Source organism: Sapajus apella, unplaced genomic scaffold (assembly GCF_009761245.1).
Source record: "Sapajus apella isolate SASKATOON/1434 unplaced genomic scaffold, GSC_monkey_1.0 scaffold41, whole genome shotgun sequence".
Lineage (NCBI taxonomy): Eukaryota > Metazoa > Chordata > Mammalia > Primates > Cebidae > Sapajus > Sapajus apella.
Window position 1 is genome coordinate 5,591,253 of NW_022436981.1, and position 19,744 is coordinate 5,610,996.

At 36.2% G+C, this 19,744-nt stretch overlaps 1 protein-coding gene across 6 annotated transcripts in view; it reads left to right on the top strand.

The window, feature by feature from the left end:
- CD2AP (CD2 associated protein) overlaps window positions 1-19,744 on the top strand; it is a 153,028-nt gene that overhangs the window by 18,247 nt on the left and 115,037 nt on the right. For 5 of the 6 annotated variants that reach the window (XR_004275588.1, XM_032299633.1, XM_032299634.1 and 2 more), the window contains exon 2: window positions 14,275-14,435. Coding sequence is in view for 5 of the 6 variants with exons in the window: in XM_032299633.1 (XP_032155524.1) it covers window positions 14,275-14,435 (161 nt within the window). In the remaining variant the exon portion in view is untranslated. Of the gene's footprint in view, window positions 1-455; window positions 2,151-14,274; window positions 14,436-19,744 lie in introns of those variants that run through there. The other variant, XM_032299631.1, reaches the window with a different exon arrangement.

Here is a 19,744-nt window from a genome sequence, read left to right on the forward strand (position 1 = left end):
AAAAAAAAAAAAAAAAAAAAATCTCTTGAGTAATTCATTTTTTAAAGAAATTTCATTCAGATATTTAGGTTTGCAGCTTTTTAGCACATCCAAGAACCAATAATTTCATAGTTGTTACATGTCTCTGGGCCTCTTATACTGGCCCAAGTTTGCAGCATCTGTTTTTAGAATGTTGAACTGAAAAACCTCTTTGTGTATTTTATAATTTCTTATAACTCCCAATTTATTTTTATTTTATTATTATTTTTTGAGGCAGCATCTTGCTCTGTCACCCAGGCTGGAGTGCAGTGGTATGCTCATGGCTCACTGCATTCTCCACCTCTTGGGCTCAAGAGGTCATCTGTCTCAGCATCCCAAGTAATTGGGACCACAACCACGCCCACATAATTATTTTTATTTATTTATTTATTTGTTTTAGCACAGACGAAATCTTGCTGTGTTGCCCAGGCTGGTCTGGAACTCCTGAGCTCAAGTAGTCCCCCTGCCTCGGCCTCCCAAAGTGCTAGGATTACAGGTGTGAGCCAATGTGTGTGCCCAGCCTCCAATTTATTTTTGATTGCTCATCTTGATAGGCTTCTTTGAGGTAGTCATCTTTGTGATACGTTGGAAGTAAGTTGCTGTATGAGCTAACCGTGCAAGTGCTACTGCTGTTGGAAATAGCTTAGTAGAACTGATCAATTAAGTAAAAATTGTAGTATTTGGTATTAGAAAGTATAGATACTTGGATTATTGACAAAAATACTCCCAAATCAGATTAATTTTTGACAGTCTGGTTTACTGACTTCAGGAAGACATGGTTCATTTAGCTCTAATAAATGAGAAGTTAGTATTTTTCAAGTTAGTTTGATAATGAAAAAAGTTAAAAATAGAATACTATCTTAACATGTGTTTAAAAGCTTTTACAACAAACTAATTTTAAAAAGTAGGTTAATTTTACTGGGGAGAAAATGTACTCAAAAGTTGGACTTTTGAGTAGACATATTGTTAAAGTAAGGTGAGTAAAATAAATGAGTCATTTCAGTTTAATTTTCCTGCAAGATGGCAAAAATTAGAATTAAACACAATTTTGAGAAGAATTCATTGTACTGAATTGACATTTGACTTCTTGAATATTTTTTGCCATCCCTCATTACTTGTTTTATAATATTTTGAAATACCGTTTAATACATGTCTGTTGAAGAATATTACAAAGGATGCTGTAGAACTTAACAATTCTCATCTAAATGTAGACTTAATAAGTAAGTAGATTGCTAAGAGCGAATAGCACTATCAAATTGAATAAATAAGTACTTAAAGAACAGTGCATTTATAAATCAGAATTTCTTGTTCTTTATGATTCTTTCTGTGAAATTTGTGATTTCCAAGTTAGTAAAGTGATGTTGGCAGATTGATAGTTTGGTCCTGGGAAATGAATTAATTACAAGGGAATTCTATCAGAGTAAGAGGAGGAAGGAGGATGGGATTTATGGCTTTTTAAAATGGTGCCTTCGGGGCTGAAACATACCTTGGATTGCTCTAACTAGCTCTACAAGTAGGTGAAAGGTTTTGGTGAATACTTTGGGACAGTATACTCCCAGGTACCCACCCTCCTGTATCACCTTGCAGTGAAACTCGAATTAGAAAAGAGTGACAGTGAGGAACACTGTTGCATAATTGGGGTTTTGCCACATTCACATTCTTTAGATATAGCACACTGTGGGATACCAACACTACTTACTGATACCTTCCTGATTACAAAAGTGCTCATTTTAGGAAGTCTAAAACAAAGCAGGAGGAAAAAGACCTGTAACCCTTTACAGAGTAGTTATTTTGATATATGAGTTCAAATCTTAAAAAATGTATTTTGCAGATTTGGCTCATACTTTTCATGTAGTTTGATCTCTTGCTTTATTTACTTGAAGTTTTATTGTGCATATTTTCCTGTGTCATATTTTTGCAGTTAAGTCCTATTTCTTTGTATGGTTTTACCGTATTTTATTTAATCAGTCACCTGTTGTTTGATGTATAGGTTAAGATTTTATATGTCAGTATTTTCATGGCTAAATTTTGTTTTTAAAGGTAAAATCTGTATTTTTAATAGAAGAATATGGAAATAATGGCAGTGAGGACAATGAGGAAGAAAACTCACCCAGAGATACGTCCCTATTCTTGTGTGTATCTTTCAGACTATAAACCAATTATAAGTAAATGCATAAGAGAAATCATAGACTTGAAATATTTTTTCCCTTCACAGTATTATTGTGAGAATTTGTCATTTTGTTTTCTCTCACCTTCCCTTTTTTTTGAGACGGAGTCTCATTCTGTCATTGAGGCTAGAGTGCAGTGGCGTAATCCTAGCTCACTGCAACTTCTGCCTCCCCGGATCAAGCGATTCTCCTGCCTCAGCCTCTAGAGTAGCTGGGATTATAGGCATCTGCCACCATGCCTGGCTAATTTTTGTATTTTTGGTAGAGACAGAGTTTCATCTTGTTGGCCAGGCTGGTCTCAAGCTCCTGACTTCCAAATGACCTGCTTGCCTTGGACTCCCAAAGTGCTGGGATTATAGGTGTGAACCACCACACCCAGCCTAAATAGTCTTATTCTGACTGTAACAGTAATGATTTTTAAAAATTGAGTGTTTGGACAATTTAGAAAGTTAAAATAAAAATCTCAGCTATGTTACCACTCAGAAATAATGATTAATTAACATTTGGTTTATAAGTTTCTACATTCAATTTTTTTTTAGCACCTCCACCAACTCTTTTTTCCTTTTAGGAAAAATAAGATTACATGATACGTGCCACTTTATAACATACTTTTTACTTGTCATGAACATCTTTCTGTGACTAAATTGTATGGTAGGGTAATAACATTTGTTTATTTATATCCCTGTTGATGTTATAAGTATTCAAATTTTTTCTCTTTTAACAGTATTACAAAACGATAGTTTGTATCTCTACACAATTATTTTCTTTCTTTTTTTTGTCAAATTAACATATAGGAAAATTGACATTTTTTGGGTTTACAGTGTATGAATTTTAAAATGTGTATGTATAGATTCTTGTGACCAGGACAAAAATTGGGACTTTTCCATTATCTCTTTTTTTTTTTTTTTGAGATGGAGTCTTTCTCTATTTCCCTGCCTGGAGTACAGTGGTACAGTCATGGCTCACTGCAGCCTCTCTGTTGTGGGTTCGAGTGATTCTCTCGCCTCAGCCTCCTGAGTGACTAGGACTACAGGCATGTGCCACCATGTCCAGCTAATTTTTTGTATTTTTAGTAGAGACAGGGTTTCACCATGTGGGCCAGGCTGGTTTCGAACTTCTGACCTCAAGTGATCCACCCGCCTTGGCCTCCCAGAGTGCTAGGATTACAGGTGTGAGCCACGAGGCTCAGCAAGGACTCTTCCATTATCTTAAAAAACTTACGCCTGTCATTCCTTTGTAGTCACATCCTTCCCCCACCTGTAACTAGTGGCAAACATCTGTTTGTTCTCCAACTTTATAATAGTTTTGAGAATGTTATATAAAGGACATTATACAGTTTGTAACCTTCTGAAAATTGCCTCTTGCAGTGAACATACAGCCGTTGAGATTCATCTAAGTAATTGTGTGTTCTAAGACACACGACAATATTGTTATTGCTTAGTAGCATTCCATTGTATGAATATACCAGTTCTTTATTCATCAGTTGAAGGACATTTAGGTCTTTTCTAGTTTTGGCAGTTAAGTGCTGCTATAAACATTTGAGTATAGGTTTTTATATGAACTCTGTATAGCTAGGCGAGAGATTGCTGGGTCATGTGGGAAGTGTATGTTTAACTTTATAAAAAACTGCCTAATGGGTTTTCTGAGTGTCTGTTATCAGTTTGTATTGTCACCAGCAGTAAATTGGAATTCCAATTGCTTCATAGCCTTGTATTTTTTTTAGCTATTTTAATAGATGTGTAGTGGCACTTTACTTTGTAGAATTGGTATGTTTTAAAATACTTGGTTGCATTTGCTGGTGAAATTATCTGGCCCTGGAGATTTGTCTTTTTGGACGGTTTAGAGGTACAAACTCAATATGTAGAATAGTTGTTCAAGTTATCTCAAAGTAATAAAGTAACAAAACTTTGATGTATTCTTTTTTTTTTTTTTTTTTTTTTTAGATGGGGTTTCACCATATTGGTCATGCTGCTCTTGAACTCCTGACCTCAGGTGATCCACCCACCTCAGCCTCCCAAAGTGCTGGGATTACAGGCATGAGCCACTGCGCCCGGCTTTATATGTATATTCTTGTTTATGGTTTTTCCTTATTATTTTAATGAATATAAGGTCTGTAGAGATATTCACTCTTTTATTCCTGATACTGGTAATTTGGGCCTTCTGGTTTTATTTTATTTTTCCCCTTGGTCATTCTTTCTAGAGATTTACTGATTTTATTGATGTTTTCAAATAACAGCTTTTGGTTGCATTTATTTTTTTCCCCCCATTTTTTTGTTTTCTCTGAGCATTTGATGAGATTCCATTTATGTCCTCTTAACATTTCAATTATACTTAATTTTTATTTTTAGTGCTTGCCCTGGAGTTTGCAGTATGTATTTACAACTAATGTTAAATTCAGCTTTTTTTTTTTTTTTTTTGAGACAGAGTCTCGTACTGGAGTGCAGTGGCGCCTGCAACCTCTGCCTCCCAGGTTCAAGCGATTCTCCTTGCCTCAGCCTCCCAAGTAGCTGGGGTCACAGATGCCTGCCACAGTGCCTGGCTAATTTTTTTGTAGTTTTAGTAGAGATGGGGTTTCACTGTGTTGGCCAGGCGGCTCTCAAACTCCTGACCTCATGATCCACCCACCTTGGACTCCCAGAGTGCTAGGATTACAGGTGTGAGCCATCTGCGCCCGGCCAAATTCAGCTTTAAGTAACACTGCAACACTTCATGTGTAGCGCTGGTACCATAGAATATTCCTTATTGTCCCTTAAGACATTCGTTAATTTCACCTATTCATATGCTATAATCATGCAATGCGTGGTTACTATTATGACTTTTAAGCAGTTATCTTTTAGATCAATTAAGAATAAAAAAATATTTTGTTTTATCTTCATTTATTCTTTCTATGCTCCTTCTCCATATTAATTTGCGTTTCTGACCTATATTATTTTGTTTTCTCTGAAGAACTTCCTTTAACATTTCTTTCATGGCGGGTCTGTTGGCAATGAATTCTTGCTTTTATTTGAAAAAGTCTTTATTTCTCTTTCCCTTTGCAGGATAATTTTGCTAGATACAGATTTCAAGGTTTTTTTTTTTTTTTTTCCAGTGTTTTAAATATTTCATTCCATCCTTTCCTGCCTTCATGTTTTCTAATGAGAAGCCTGCTGTTATTCTTATCCTTGTTCCTCAATAGGTAGGGTGTTAGTTTGTGATGGCTTCTTTCAAGGTTTTCTTTGTCTTTTGTTCTCTTAGTTTTCCAAATGTCTGGTTTAGTATACCTTATTTTTGGAAAATTCTCAGCCATTATTATTTCATATATTTCCTCTGCTCGGTTTTTCCTCCTTCTTCTGGAATTCCAATTATGTGTGCTTATACCTCTTGAAATTTTTCACAGTTCTTGGATGTTCTGTCCGGGGGTTTTTTGTTTTGTTTTTTTTTGTTGTTTATAATTCTTTTTCGTTTTGCATTTCAGTTTGGGAGATTTCTTTTGACCTCTCTTCAAGCGTACTGATTCTTTCCTTGGCTATGTATAGTCCACTGATGAATGCATCAGTGGTATTGATTATTTGTTATAGTGTTTTTGAGTCCCAATTTTCCTTCTGTTTCTATTCTAGAGTTTCTATGTGCTTACCATATTCATTTTTTCTTGCATGTTGCTAGCTTTTTATATTATTACCCTTAACATATTAATATAGTTATTTTAAATTTGTTATCTGATAATTTAAAAAAAGTCTTATATCTGAGTCTGGTTCAAATGCTTACTTTGTCTCTTTAGACTTGTGTTTTCTTGCCTTTTTAGCATGACTTGAAATTTTTTTCAAGGCTGGAAATGATATATTAGGTAATAGTAGTTAAATCTTTAGTGTGAGGCTTTATATTTATCTGCTTAGGAGTTGGACTGTGTTTAATGTTTGCTCTAGCTGTAGGTGCCAGAGGGTTCACATTCCTGTCATGTCTTTGTTTTTGTCTTCCTTGCTTTCTTTGGGTTTCCCTAAGAACTCTTTCTCAGATAGAATCTGCGTCTTGCAGCTCTTTCAGCTGTAAATACTGGAGCCTCACTGATGTGATGGTAGCATGTGGGAGAAGGGAAGTATACTATAATCTTAATAATTAAATCTCTGTTTTTTTGTGGATTGATGCCTTGGAGCTGTGGAGTAGACTAGAATCAGGTAAATTCCCATTCCTAGGTGATATAAACCCTCTGGCAGTCTTTCCCCTGGCGTGTAGGCCTTTGTTACAGAGAATACTCAGGCTGTATTTCACAGTGGTTACTTTTCTTTTTCTCCTTGCCAGAACTATAAAGGTATCCTTGGCTCTTCACTGTGAGAATCTGGCAGTACCATAAAACCCACAAAAGTGTGGGGACTCTCCTATAGGACAGCTGTCCCCTAGGAGTTTCCCACTTTCATGCTATTCCACAGTCCATCTCCAACAAATCATCAAAATTACCCTTTAAGTGCTTGTACTGGATTGAATCTTTGTCCCCAAAAAAGGTATGTCTGCGTCCTAACCCTTCATGTGTGTAAATGTTACATTATGTAGAAATAGTTTGCTGGGCATGCTGGCTGACACCTGTAGTCTCAGTACTTTGGGGGGCCAAAGTGGGAGGATCACTTGAGACAAGTCTAGGCAATATAATGAGACCATGTCTCTACAAAAAATTTCAAAAAATTAGCCAGGCATGATGGTGCACCCCTGTAGTCCCAGCTACTCAGGAGATTGAGGTGGGAGGATCACTTGAACCTGGGAGGTGGGGGTGGCAGTGAGCTGAAATTACTCCGCTGCATTTCAGCCTGGGTGGCAGAGTAAGACCTTACCTCGAAAGAGGCGGGGCTGAGGGGTAGGGGGCGCTGGGGGGTAGGGAGGGAGGGATGGGGGAAGGTCTTTTCAGATGTGATTAAGGATTTCAAGATGAGGAAATCCTTAATAATTGAGTCATTGGCGTACTTGGAAAAGAGGAGAGGGGGAGATTTGAGATGGACACATAACAGCGGGAATGTCATGTCAAGAAGAGGCAGAGATTGGAATTATGTAAACAAAGGAATGCTAAAGATTACTGGCAGCCACCAGAAACCAGATAGAGGGATGGAGTGATTCTTTAGAGTCTCCAGAAAGGACCAACCCTGCAGATACCTTGATTTTTCCCCCTGCCCTCCGGAAAGAAGAGAATAAATTTCTCTTCTTTCAAGCTACGCACTTTGTGGTGGTTTGTTACAACTGCTCTAGGAGACTAACAGTGTTCCTGCTAATTTATGGCTCCAGCAGTTTCTAATCTAGGTAATAAATAGATCTCGGTGGTGACTGTCTGGCTTTACCTGCCTTTCTGTATTCTTAGGTGGTGGTTTGCTCTGTATCCTCAATTTTCTAATGGGTCCAAGGAAATTAATTGATTTTCAGTTTAGCCTTTTTCTTGTTGTAAGGGTGGGAATGATGACTTTAAAGCTTTTTACATGTTGGAGCTGAAACTGCCAGTTACGTGTTTTAAAAGCTTGTTTATTCTTCCTCCTCACAATATTTGGTGTTTTAATGCTTTTTCTGTTATTTTAGTGATTACTACATGCATTCTAACTTATAAAAATCTAATGTTAATAACTTTACTCTCTTATACCATACAAGGATCTTGGAACAGTTTTAACTCCTCAACTTTGTTAGTGGTTCTGTTATTTTAATCTTTCTATATTTTTAATATCCTATATGATGTTACTGTTTTTATTTTTATTCAGTGTTTGTATACCTATATACTTACTATTTTTGTTTTTGCTTTCCTTTCTGTATTGCTGATACATCATATTGAATCTTTTTTATTTCCTTTGCTCTTCTCTGAGACCATCCATCACAGTTTTCTTTTAGTGTAGCAAAGTCCCACTTCTGATTTGTCAGAACTGTCTTTATTTTTTCTTCATTTTATTAAAAATGTTTTCTCAGGTATAGAGAGTTTAAGGTTTGTAGTTATTTTCTTTTGCACATTTAAGATACTAGTCTGCTGCCTTCTGGCTTCCATTGTTGCTGCTAAGTCATGCATTAGTCTAAATGTTGCTTCTTTGATAACCTCTTTTTTTTTTTTTTTTTGAGTTTTTTTTCCCTTTGTCTTTTACTTTTTGCAGTTTACTATTACAAACTTAATTATGAATAAGTTTAAAAGAGCAGGGAATTCAACCCTATTTACCCTATGGTGTTTTCTCTAAGGGAAATAAAATAGATTTTCTTTGACTCAATGAACTTCGTAATTATCACACATATATGCAGTTATGTGGTTGTATAAAAATTTTTGCTATAATATTGAACAAGCCACTTTAATATTTACTGCTTCAAAATCTTACCAAAGTAATTGCTGCACATGATATGCAAATATAAAAAATATTAAATGACTTAGAGTGATAAACGCTATTTCCTTGCCTTATTGTTCTCTGCTCTTATTCTGATTTTCCGTAGGGAAACCACTGTCTAAATCTATCTGCCTTAATTTTTTGGCTTTCATATTTTTAAATAATTTGTTTCTGTTGTTGATTTTGGTTTATTTTTAACTTGAAAAGAGTTAGCTTCCTTATTTATAGTCTCACATGTTTTCTCTATATTCAGACATATTAAGGTTTTGTACTTTTATTTTTTGTTTCTAGCAACTAATATTTGTGGACTTAGTACTTTGTATGATAACAAAATTTGTCCCTTTACTCTTTCCTTTACCAACCTTCCTCTCTCAGTTCTTTTTAAGAATTATTATCCCTTATAATACCAAGACTGTTAACATTTACATTGTTCTACAACTATAATTTAGTCCTTTTGTTTTGCTGTACAATAATTTATCAAAGTTAAAATAATTACTTTCACATTATTATGACCACGTAATGTTATTGTTAATGTGAAACCAAGTAGTATATATGATGATTACAGTTTTCCTTTTTTTGCTTTCCTTCCCCTTCCCCTTTCCTTTTCCTTTTCCATTCTGTCCTTTCTGTCTTGCTCTGTTGCCCAGAGGAATGCAGTGGTACAATCTCTGCTCATTTCAACCCCCGCCTTCTGGGCTCAAGCTATTCTCTCACTCAAGCCATCCTCTCACTTCAGCTTTCCAGGTAGCTGGAACTATAGGCGCGTATCACTGCTTCTGACTACTTTTTTTTTTTTCCGGTATTTTTTTGTAGAGATGGAGGTTGCCATGTTGCCCAGGCTGGTCTTGAACTCTCCTGGGATCAAGAGAGCCACCGACCTCAACCTCCCAAAGTGTTGGGATTACAGATGTGAGCTGCAACTGCACCCAGCCAATTATATTTTCAGCATTGTACAGTTCTTTGCCTTTCTAAGCGTTTCTAATCATCTTTAGTTTTTTTGTCCTTAACTGACTTTCTTGTCTCTGAGTTCCAGATTTGTAAGGATAGTATACAGTTTCATAGTTTGTACCCCATGCTGTTTTGCCATACCTCCTAGAACTTTTTCTCTCCATTTAGTCTATACTGTTTGTTCCTTAGATTTGTTGCACAGTTGCAAATTTGGCACTTATTTTATTCTGAGGTTGGCACCACTGTTTTTTGGATTTCATATCTTCCTCTGTTTTGATTCATATTTTAATTTTGCTGTATAACATTATGTAATTTCATATGTGGGAGTTAATTTTCTTTATTGTTGCATGTGTGAAAATGTAACCTATGCTTGCGTGCTGATTTGGCAGAGTATGCAATTAATTTTCTTTTAATACTTCAGTGATTTTTAATTTTTCTTCTTGTAGAATCCAGTATTGCCAATGAGAAGTGTTCCAAAATGATTCTCAATCTTTTGTTGATGAAATTTCTATTTCCTGTAAGCTTTCTAGGATCTGTTTATTGTTATTGTGAAATTTCACCCAATATGAACATTTAAAAAAATTTATTATTTCATTGGATTCTCACAGACCTGTTTCTTTTTGAAGATTGTTTTAGGATTATTTTCTTATATTATTTCATTGTTAATTTCATTTTTTTTTCCTCCTCATTTCATTTCTGTTAATTGGATGTTGGATTGATTGTGTCTTTTTCTTATTTTCATATTTTTTTTGTGTGCTTTTGTTTTAACTGTTTTGTAACATTTTCTTGGATTTGTCTCCACCTCGTCAAAAAAAAAAACAGTAAAATATTTTGGAAGACATAAACTTTAAAAACATTTTAATATTCTCACTTCTTATTTTATAGCGTTCTTTTAGTTTAGAAACTTTACATGTCTTGAGGATACACATTTGTGCATGTATTTTAACTTTTATATTTTGAAATAATCACTAAATTGTAGAAATGTTAGATGTACAGTACAAATAACTTTTTCCTGATACCTTTTATCCAAGTATTTTAGAGTGTATTTTCTATAAACCAGGACCATATCACAATACAACTATAACATTTAATAAATTAATATTGATTTATAATCTGTATGGACTCATGGCTTATTTTATTCAGTGGGGTATATTCTTTTAATTTCATTATTTTGATGCTCAAAATGTCCTGAATTGGCCAGTAGAGCCCTTTTGATATCACTTCTCTGGACCAGTTTGATACTACTTCATTTATTTGACAACTTCCTTATTTTCTGGCACAACAAAATGTTCCAGGCTAATCTTATACTTTTCCTGTCTAGCCCTGGAATTGGCCATTTTCCTAAAGTTTCCTGTTTCCTTTTAGTAGTAGGTGGTATTTATGAAGTCTTGGCATTTGGTTTGCTCATTGCCATTGGAATGTTGCTGGTTTCAGGTCCATTCATTGTACAGAGCTTAGGTGTGTATGTGTGTGTGTGTGTGTGTCTGTGTGTGATGAATATATGTGTATCTACATATACGTATATTTATATCTATTTATTTCTCCATGTCTATGTATTGAAAACTGTTAACTTCATGCTGATACCGCTCATTACAGTTCAATATCACAGGATTGAAAGTAGCTTTTTTCATATACGTTTGCAACTCCTTTCTCTGACATAGAGAAACTTGACTCCCATTACCCCTCATATATTTACAATTCGATTAGCCTCCCTCCATGTAACCATTCTCTCATCTCTTTTGTTACTCCCCACCCTGTAACTTCCTCTGAGTAGTTTTTCAGTTATTGTCTGCTCATTTTGAGAGTAAATAATAAATGAATAAAAAGCGAATTGGGAACTCTGTTTATATGGGTAAGAGTTAAGAGGTGGTTTTTTCTTTGAGATGGAGTCTCACTCTGTCACCTAGGCTGGAGTACAGTGGCGTGATCTGGGCTCACTGCAAACTCCGCCTCCTAGCTTCAAGTGATTCTTCCGCCTCAGCCTCCTGAGTATCTGAGACTAGCATGCGCCACCATGCTCGGCTAGTTTTTTGTACTTTTACAATAATACAAAAGAGACAAGGTTTCACCATATTGGCCGTGCTGGTCTCGATCTCCTGACCTCATGATCTGCCTGCCTCAGCCTCCCAAAGTGCTGGGATTATAGGCATGAGCCACCATGCCTGACAGGAGTTGAGGTTTTTTTTTTCCTCCATTATCAGGTCAAGAACTGCCCATTGCTTTGGGAGTCCTCTGCATTTCTCAGTATTCATTGCTCTGAGAAACCAGCATTAATCCATAATAGCTGTACTAATTTCCGCAAGCTATTTTTTAATTTTTTTGTAGATTAACCCTTCGGTTTTTTGCCTTGGAAGGAAAATGCCATGCTACTTAGCATATTACTGATTGAATTATTGTGGTTGATTTAGAGATTGAGTAATTTCTCTATTTCAGCCCTACATGCATTTCATGTGAGTCTACATTTTCTGAATTTCTGGTGTTTTGGGGGTCTATAGAGCAGTTTGGTATCTCACTGATAGCTCCAAGTTCTCTAGGCTTCCTCTTGGCTTTATCAGCTGTGCATCCACTATTAGACATTCGTTAAAATTTCCTGCTGGGTCCCTTATGTTGGGATGTTTTCAGCTGCAAATAGAAATCAACTCTAAAATTTATTTAAAAGTTAAGAAACTACTTCATGTAACAAATCTGAAGGAATTATAGTTATAGCTTGGTTAATCTAGCAGTTTGATCAATCCTGCAAAGATCCAGGTTATTTTTATCTTTTTTCTTTTCCATGTTAATCGGTTATCTACTATTTTTCTCAAGTGGTTAGAGCAATTATGGATATCAAATTCTCATTAAAGAACACTCAGAGTCTGCAGGAGGCCATTTCTTCCTTGTGTTTTGTTTTTAAGGTCAAACAAAACCTTCCCAGAAGAAAGTTAGAATTCATTCACCTCAGGCTGAGCATGGTGGCTCACACCTGTAATCCTAGCACTTTGGGAGGTCCAGGTGGGAGGATCACTTGAGCCCAGGAGTTTGAGAGCTGACTGAGCAATATAGCGAGATCCCGTCTCTATTACAAAATAAAAAGTAAAAAGAATTCATTCATCCCATACTTATTTGAAAACCATTCACTGTGTATGTTTAATTGTATGTGATTAAGATTGCTATAAATAGGCTATCTCTAGACCTTTGCCTCTTTGACAGTTAGATATCCTGGCACCTACTCAACCAGAGTTGGCATTTAAACACAAGATTTTTCAGATGACCTGATTGTAATAAGTATCTGAGAAGTACAGATTTAGACTAGTGAAGATGTAACTCCCTGGGGCCGAGAGAATCTTTGCCTGTAAAATACAGGGTCTCAAAATACTGAACAAAATTAAGGTTCTATTAGAAAGGAAGGAGGGGAATGGGCAGTGTGCGAATGGCTCTTGGTTTAAAAAACAACAGAGTGTGGCCATACACTTTTTTTTTTTTTTTTTTTTGGTGGTGGTTGTGATTGTTGGTGTGGTTGGGGTGTGTGTGTGTGTGTGTGTTTTAATCAGTCTTGTAGGAGGAAGAAAAGATGAATGGGGATATGGCTAGTCTGCTATCTTGAGCAGGAAAGCTATTACTGTTTTTTAAAAATTGAACCTTGTAAAATATTAATAATATGCATATGTGATCCTGTAATCTAAGATCCTCTTATTAAAAGAGGTAAAATAAATACATATTAATCTTCATTTTAGAGTTTGTTTTCTGTTTTTACATAAAGTAGTAACAAACTTAGTAGTTTAGAACTATATATATTTATTATCTAATAGTTTCTGTGGTTTAAGAATCTGGGCATGGCCAACTGGGTCCTTTGCAAGGATGCAGTGAAGATGTTGGCCAGGGTTGGGTTCACATTTGGGGCTCTACTGGGGAAGGATCTGCTTCCAAGCTCATGTGTTTGTTCTTACCATTCATTTACTTTTGGGTTGTTGAAGTTAGGCCTCAGTTTTCTCATGTCAGTCAGAGACCCTTAAGTTGCTTGTTTGTGGCCCTCTCCTTAGGTTAGCTTACAGCATAGCAGCTTGTGTCTTCAAAGCCAGCAAGGGAAAAAGTCTCCTATTAAGGTGGACATTACAGTCTTACATAATAATGTACAACTCATCGTCTTTGTCATCTTCTTCTTCTTCTTTTTTTTTTTTTTTTTTTTTTTTTTTTTTGAGTCTTGCCTAGGCTGGAGTACAGTGGTACAGTCTTGGATCACTGATGCCTCAACCTTCTGGGTCAAAAAATGTCCTCACCTTAGCCTCCCAAGTGGCTGGGACTGTAGGTGCACACTACCACGTCTGGCTAGAGTTTTTGTATTTTTGTAGAGACGTGGTTTTGCCATGTTGCCCAGGCTGGTCTTGAGCTCCTGAGTTTAAGCGATCAGTCAGCCTTGGTGTCCCAAAGTGCTAGGATTATAGGCATGAGACATTACGCCCTGCTGTCACATTCTTTTGGTTAGAAGTCAATCACAGGTCACATTGGCACTCAAAGAGGGAATTATATAAGGACATGTATGCTGGGAAGTGGGGATCATGGAGACCACCTCAGAGTCTGTCTGCTACATAGAGTATGCATGTGATTGTAAGAGTGTCTGATGGCATGAATTATGCATTATTTTTCTTTTGAGGCTCCCACTTAATAGTTGTATTGTACGCTATACCAAAGTATTCAAGAAATTTGCTGATGTAGCCAAATATTTAAAGTAATTGAAATAAGCCGTGCAGATGTCTTTGTAGTATTAAATATTGTTGCTAAACAAATCTCTTAAAGTTAATATATAGTATTTTGTGAATTAGATTTTAGCCATTTCATTTTTCTTCCTTTATTAGTTGACTATATTGTGGAGTATGACTATGATGCTGTACATGATGATGAATTAACTATTCGAGTTGGAGAAGTCATCAGGAATGTGAAAAAGCTACAGGAGGAAGGATGGCTAGAAGGAGAACTAAATGGGAGAAGAGGAATGTTCCCTGATAATTTTGTTAAGGTAAGTATTTTCAGTTAAATTTCTGGCTGTTGCTTCATAGAATTTAATCTTTAAATGTTAAGAAATAGATATTCTTTTAAAATTAAAATGTTTTAGATAAATGTTTTCTCCATAACATTTCAAGAAAATAGAGTCCAGGTACCTCTCTAATGGATATCATTGTTCTGTGTTCTGCTGGAGAGTAATGCTCTATGTATATATTTGTGTATATATGCTTGCATATGTTTGTGTGTATCTTCCTGATTACCGATTGTTTTAAAATAAATAATAGTTTTCATTTGGGTGGCACGTAGTAATTTATGAAACAGGCTTGCTGTATATATTCTCATTTGAGCTTACAGTATTCTTGTGAAATAGTTACAACAGATAATAGCCCCATTTTAAATATCTTGACATTTTGATTAAGAGAACGAGTGATTTTGTCCACTGGTGGTTAGCTAAGAAGACCAACTTTGAACTGAAGCCTGGGACAGTAGCCTCACTGGTCTTCTCATTGTATTTTGTTGCTTTTCCAACAACAAAATGTATTTGATCTTACTTTTCGTGTTCAGCATTGTAGCAGTTATCTGCCAAACTGTCTTCTTCAGCTACTACCAAACATTCCTTTTTTAGTAAATATTCTAGTGACTTATGCCAGAAAACAATCTTTAGGATTCTTTTATCAGTTTCAAACTTATAAAGTTCTCAGCAGTTTAGATAAGGAAAAAAAAAGTAAAAAATATTTGTGTATTTACATATCACTTATAATTTTCTTGTTTTCTATGTGTTAGTTTTCTTACATTGAGCCTCATTCCCTGGCCTCATTAGATTATGAGTTCTTCTAGGAAGGTTAGAGTGTGTGTCTCATTTGGTTTTCCAGCTCTTGGACAGTAATTGTTTAGCAGAATACCCCCTGCACAGAATGGATGTATAGTTAATATTTATTTCCTGAATAAACTTGTGTTTATTTTAGTTGTAGTTTCACCTCCAAGTGTGAATACATACAGTTCATAGTCTCTCAGTATCCTGGAACAGCTGTGGATACCAAAATCTGCAGGTGCTCAGATCTTGTTATATAAAATGACATAGTATTTTCATATAACCTATGCACATTGTCCCATGTACTTTAAATAGTCTCCAGGTTACTTATAATACCTAATACAGTAAATAGTTGTTATGCAGTATCTCAGTTGACCAGTCCACAGTTGTGGAGCCTGCGGATATGGAGGGCCGACTGTATTTTATTCTGTTATAGGGGTACCTTGGAGATTTTGCAGGTTAAATTCCAGACCACCACAGTAGAGCAAATGTCACAATAGACTAGATATCTCAATAAAGTGAGTCATGTGAATGTTTTGATTTCTCAGTGATGTAAAAGTTATGTTTATACTATGTTGTATTAAGAATGCAATAGCATTATATAAAAAAAGCAATGTGGATACATTAATTTTAAAATATTGCTAAAAATTGCTTACAATCATCTGAGCCTTCAGTGAGTCACCATCTTTTTGCTCGTGGAGGTTCTTGCCTCAATGTTCATGACTGTCGACTTAGTGGTTGCTGAAGGCTGGGGTGGCTGTAGCAGTTTCTTAAGATAAGACAACAATGAAGTTTGCCACATCAGTTTGCCCATTTAATGAAATATTTCCCTGTAGCATGTGATGCTGTTTGATGGCATTTTAATTGCAGTAGATCTTCTTTCAAATTGTAGCCAGTTCTTTGAAACCCTCTTTCTGGTTTGTCAATGAAGTTTATGTAATATTTTGAATTTTTTGTTGTTGTTTCAACAATATTCATATCATCTTCACCAGGAGTAGATTCCGTCTCAAGAAGCCACTTTCTTTCCTCATCCATAAGAAGCAACTCCTCATCTGTTCAAATTTTGTCATAATGTTGCAGTAATTCAGCCACATCTTCATGCTCCGCTTCTAATTCTAGTTCTCTATTTTCACCACATCTTCAGTTACTTCCTCCACTTAGGCTTGAACCCTTCAAAGTCATCCTTTAGGGTTGTGATCAGTTTCTTCCAAACTCCCATTAATGTTGATATTTTGACCTCCTCTCATGAATCACAGATGTTCTTGTTGGCGTCTAGAATGGTGACTCTAGAAATCTTTCCAGAAGGGTTTCAATTTACTTTGCCCAGATTGAGCAGAAGACTCACTATTTGTGGCAACAATAGCCTTCTAAAATAGGAATACATAAAAGTTGAAATACTCCTTGATCAATGAGCTGCAAAATAATATTATGTTAGCAGGCATGAAAACAGCATTCATCTCCTTGTATATTTCCAACAGAGCTCTTGGGTGATCAGATGCATCATCAATATGCATTAGTATTTTGAAAAGAATCTTTCTTTCTGCAGTAGGTCTCAACAGTGGGCTTAAAGTACTCAATAAACCATACTGTAAATAGATGTGCTGTCATCTAGGCTTTGTTTTTCCATTTATAGAGCATAGGAAGAATAGATTTAGCATTATTCTTAAGGATCCTAGGATTCTCAGAATGGTGAGTAAGAATTGACTTCCACTTAAAGTACCAGCTGCATTAGCCCCTAGCAAGAGAGTCAGCCTGTCCTTTGAAGATTTGAAGCTAGGATTTGACTTCTTTCTAATTATGAAAGTCCTAGGTGGCACCTTTTTCCAATAGAAGGTTTCATCTCCATTGAAAATCTGTTTCATGTAGCCACCTTCATCAGTGATCTTAGTTAGATCTTCTGGTTAACTTGCTGCAGCTTCTCTGTCAGCACTGGCTGTTTCATCTTGCACTTTTATGTTATAGAAATGGCTTCTTTCCTTGAACCTCATGAACCACTCTGCTAGCTTCAAACTTTTCTTCTGTAACTTTTTGACCTCTGTATTCATAGAGTTGAAGAGTCTTAGGATCTTGTTCTAGATTAGGCTTTAGCTTAAGGAGAAGTTGTGGCTGGTTTGATCTTCTAATGACTCAAACTCCCCCCCCCCCTTTTTTTTTTTTTTTTTTGAGATGGAGTCGTGCTTTGTCACCCAGAGTGGAGTGCAGTGCCACTATCTTAGTTCATTGCAACCTCTGCCACCTGGGTTAAAGTTAGTCTCCTCCCCAGCCTCCTGAGTAGCTGGGATTACAGGTGCCTGCCACCACGCCCGGCTAAATTTTATATTTGTAGTAGTGACGGGGTTTACCGTGTTTGCTAGGCTGGTCTTGAACTCTTGACCTCAGGTGATCCTCTTGTCTTGGCCTCTCAAAGTGCAAGGATTACAGGTGTGAGCCACCATGCCTGGCCTCAAACTTTCTTCGTATCAGCAATAAGACTGTTATACTTTCTTATCATTCGTGTGTTCACTGGAGTAGCACTTTTATATTTCCTTCAAGAACTTAGTCTTTGTATTTACAGCTTGGCTGTTTGGTGCAAAAGCCTAGCTTTTGGCTTATCTCAGCTTTCAACATTACTTCCTCACTAAGTTAGTCATTTCTAGCTTTTGATTTAAGTCAAGAGATGTGTGATTCTTCTTTCACTTGACTACTAGAGGCTGTTGTAGGGTTATTAGTCAAATTTTAATACCATTTCGTCTCAGGGAATAGGGAGCTCTGAGGAGAAGGAAAGGATAGGAAATGACCAGTTGGTGGAACAGTTAGAAGACACACAATATTGATTAAATTTGCTGTCTTAGGAGGGTACAGTTTGAGGTATACCAGGTGCAGTGGCTCAGGCCTGTAATCTCAGCACTTTGGGAGGCCGAGGCCAGTGGATCATGAGGTCAAGAGATCGAGACCATCCTGGCCAACATGGTGAAACCCCGTCTCTACTAAAAATACAAAAAATTAGCCGGGTATGGTGGCGCATACCTGTAGTCCCAGCTACTTAGGAGGCTGAGGCAGGAGAATTGCTTGAACCCAGCAGGTGGAGGTTACAGTGAGCCAAGAATGCGCCATTGCATTCCAGCCTGGGCAACAAGAATGAAACTCTGAGTCAAAAAAAAAAAAAAGTTTTAAAAAAATAATCTAGTGTTTGATTATTCTGTAAAATAGAGCGTAAGTATACATGAGTCCATACTGATATAAATAAATGATTGAATAAATACACAGGGGAGAAAGGATAAATTGAAACAAAAATTCCAAGTGATATTTCTAGATAGAAATTTGTGTTTAGTATGATTAAATGTTTTTCATTTGGAAAAATAGTGACTAGTCTACCTCATCGATTTATTTTTTTAAAGTCATTTTTATTTTGTAGCTACAGATCATAAACTATACCTCATTAATTTGTTAGGTTTAAGAAGTAAGCTAAATTTGAAGAGAAACTAGACTAACTTAGCAGATATTACTACATTCTTAACTTCAATGTTTTAGACTAAAGTAGAGAATAAAGATTTATATGTGGATGTATCTTTGATTCAGTATCAGTGTCTTAGCTGGTTCGTATTTGGCACTTTGCCTTCAGAGTTGCTATTTCGTAATTGAGATAAAACAAAATAAACACATTCCATTAAACAAATGCTTAGCAGTTGACTATGACGTATTTTGGGGTGTGGTGAGAAGAATCTTTCCCACAATTTATTTTATTGGGGGAAATAACTAGAAAAACAGGATAAAATGTAATGCCTTTTATGACTGAATGGCAAATGTGATAAAGATGATAGGTGCTGCAGAGTCTTTGAAAAAATATATTTCAGAAAGGGAATTAAAAGTAACACTAGGCCAGGCGCAGTGGGTGGCTCACACCTGTAATCCCAGCACTTTGGGAGGCTGAGGTGGGTGGATCACCTGAGGTCAGGAGTTCGAGACAAGCCTGGTCAACATGGTGAAACCCAGTCTCTACTAAAATACGAAAATTAGTTAGGTGTGATGGCACACACTTGTAATTCCATCTACTTAAGAGGCTGAGGTAGGAGAATCGCTTGAACCCGGGAGGCGGAGGTTGCAGTGAGCCAAGATCCTGCCATTGCACTCCAGCCTGGGTAACAGAGTGAGACAAATTAAAAAAAAAAAAAAAAGTAACACTTAACTGGTACTTAAGGTAGAAGATTAGAGGAGTACTGAGTGCATTGTAGGTCTGGCAAAGGTATTATATAATTTATGGTAAAAAATAATTAGACAGATTACTTGGGCCAAATGAAAGTTTTCTTATGGTGGAGTAATGGGATTTAATACTAAAAGCATGAGTTAAAGTAGGGGTTACAGTATATTTTGAAGATTTTTAAAGATGTTTAAAGATGTTTAACACTGTTTAATAAATTAATCTCAATAAGAAGGAAAGCTTTTCCAGAGGAGAGAGCCAGGGCTATAAAGTATAATAGAGATCAGAGTGCTACATTGAAAGTGGAAATGAAGGGATAGATAATAGGCTAATA